Genomic DNA, 1,037 nt, shown 5'->3' with positions numbered 1-1,037 from the left:
CACCCCGTCCGAGCAGCATTCCAGCCAGATGACCCCAAGGTTTCGTCTCGCTCAGCAATGGGCCACATCTGCTGCTTTCCAGTCATGTTCATCCCAGCGACCCGACTGCCTGCTCAGTGCATCTGGTGCCTCCAACGCACCCCCCCAGTGGTTCGGCTGCCCCCACGCTCTGGGAACTTCCCCCCCACACACGACGAGCCCCGATGATCGCTGATCGCTGGTCGCTGACGTGTGGCATTTCGCATCTGGCAGCTGAATATGCCGAGACCTGTTTGCGTCAGTCTGGAGCTGCCGCTGAGGTACAGTCATCCCGACCGATGACAAGGTCACCAAAACGCACCAAAGATGCGATGATACGCGGATTGGGATCCTTGGGTTTCCCCGTCACTGATCCTGACACGTTTGGCGATTCTTGACATGATGCTGATATATTCGTGCATTATCCGCCAATGCATTGAAGCTCCTCATAACGTGTACTGCTGCACCTGCATCATCCTCCCAGCCACACATGGTCATCCTCATTACTCATAGATATCGCTGCCTCCCTCCGAGGGGCCCAGCTAGTCATGCTGCCTTAGAACACAACACACATTATGCCGCCTTCAGCAGCCCCCGCGCAAACTCGTCCACCGCCCCGACCAGCGCAGACAGCGTGCCTTCCTCCTGCCAAGTGTGCCCCGCCCCCGTGACCTCGACGCCGCGAAACTTCGACCCCGGCCTCGCCTCGAGCCTCGCGCCCCACGCCCGCAGCTTGCCGATGGCGACGAAGCCGTCTCGGTCTCCGAACACGGCGAGCGTCGGGCACGTCGCGAGCTTGGCCTCGGCCGCCTCCCCGGCGTCTTCGATCCAGTTGACGTCCCCCGCCGGCGACGCCGACGGCGCCCGCGCCTGCTCGTGGGCCGCGGTGCCGCGCCCAGAGCGGCACGAACGACATGGTTCGTCAGGTGATGCCCCTGCAGCGGCGACGACACGAGGCGTACGCCGGTCTGAGGCTTCGTCAGGTTCGGCGATCCTCGGCAGCAGGAACCGCCTGCTCG

General features: G+C 63.3%; 1 protein-coding gene across 1 annotated transcript in view; it reads right to left on the bottom strand.

Annotated features, from left to right (window-relative positions):
• Nucleotides 1-591: 591 nt before the first annotated feature.
• The window catches only part of VDBG_07115 (conserved hypothetical protein), a gene marked incomplete at both ends in the record, with an annotated part of 1,518 nt that continues 1,072 nt past the window's right edge, over nt 592-1,037 (bottom strand). The window contains one exon of the mRNA XM_003002498.1: nt 592-888. Within this exon, the coding sequence (XP_003002544.1) occupies nt 592-888 (297 nt within the window). The remainder of the gene's footprint in view (nt 889-1,037) is intronic.

Source organism: Verticillium alfalfae, genomic scaffold (assembly GCF_000150825.1).
Source record: "Verticillium alfalfae VaMs.102 supercont1.9 genomic scaffold, whole genome shotgun sequence".
Taxonomy (NCBI): domain Eukaryota; kingdom Fungi; phylum Ascomycota; class Sordariomycetes; order Glomerellales; family Plectosphaerellaceae; genus Verticillium; species Verticillium alfalfae.
Note: the sequence above shows the minus strand (reverse complement) of the source record. Positions and strands in the feature narration are given on the sequence as shown.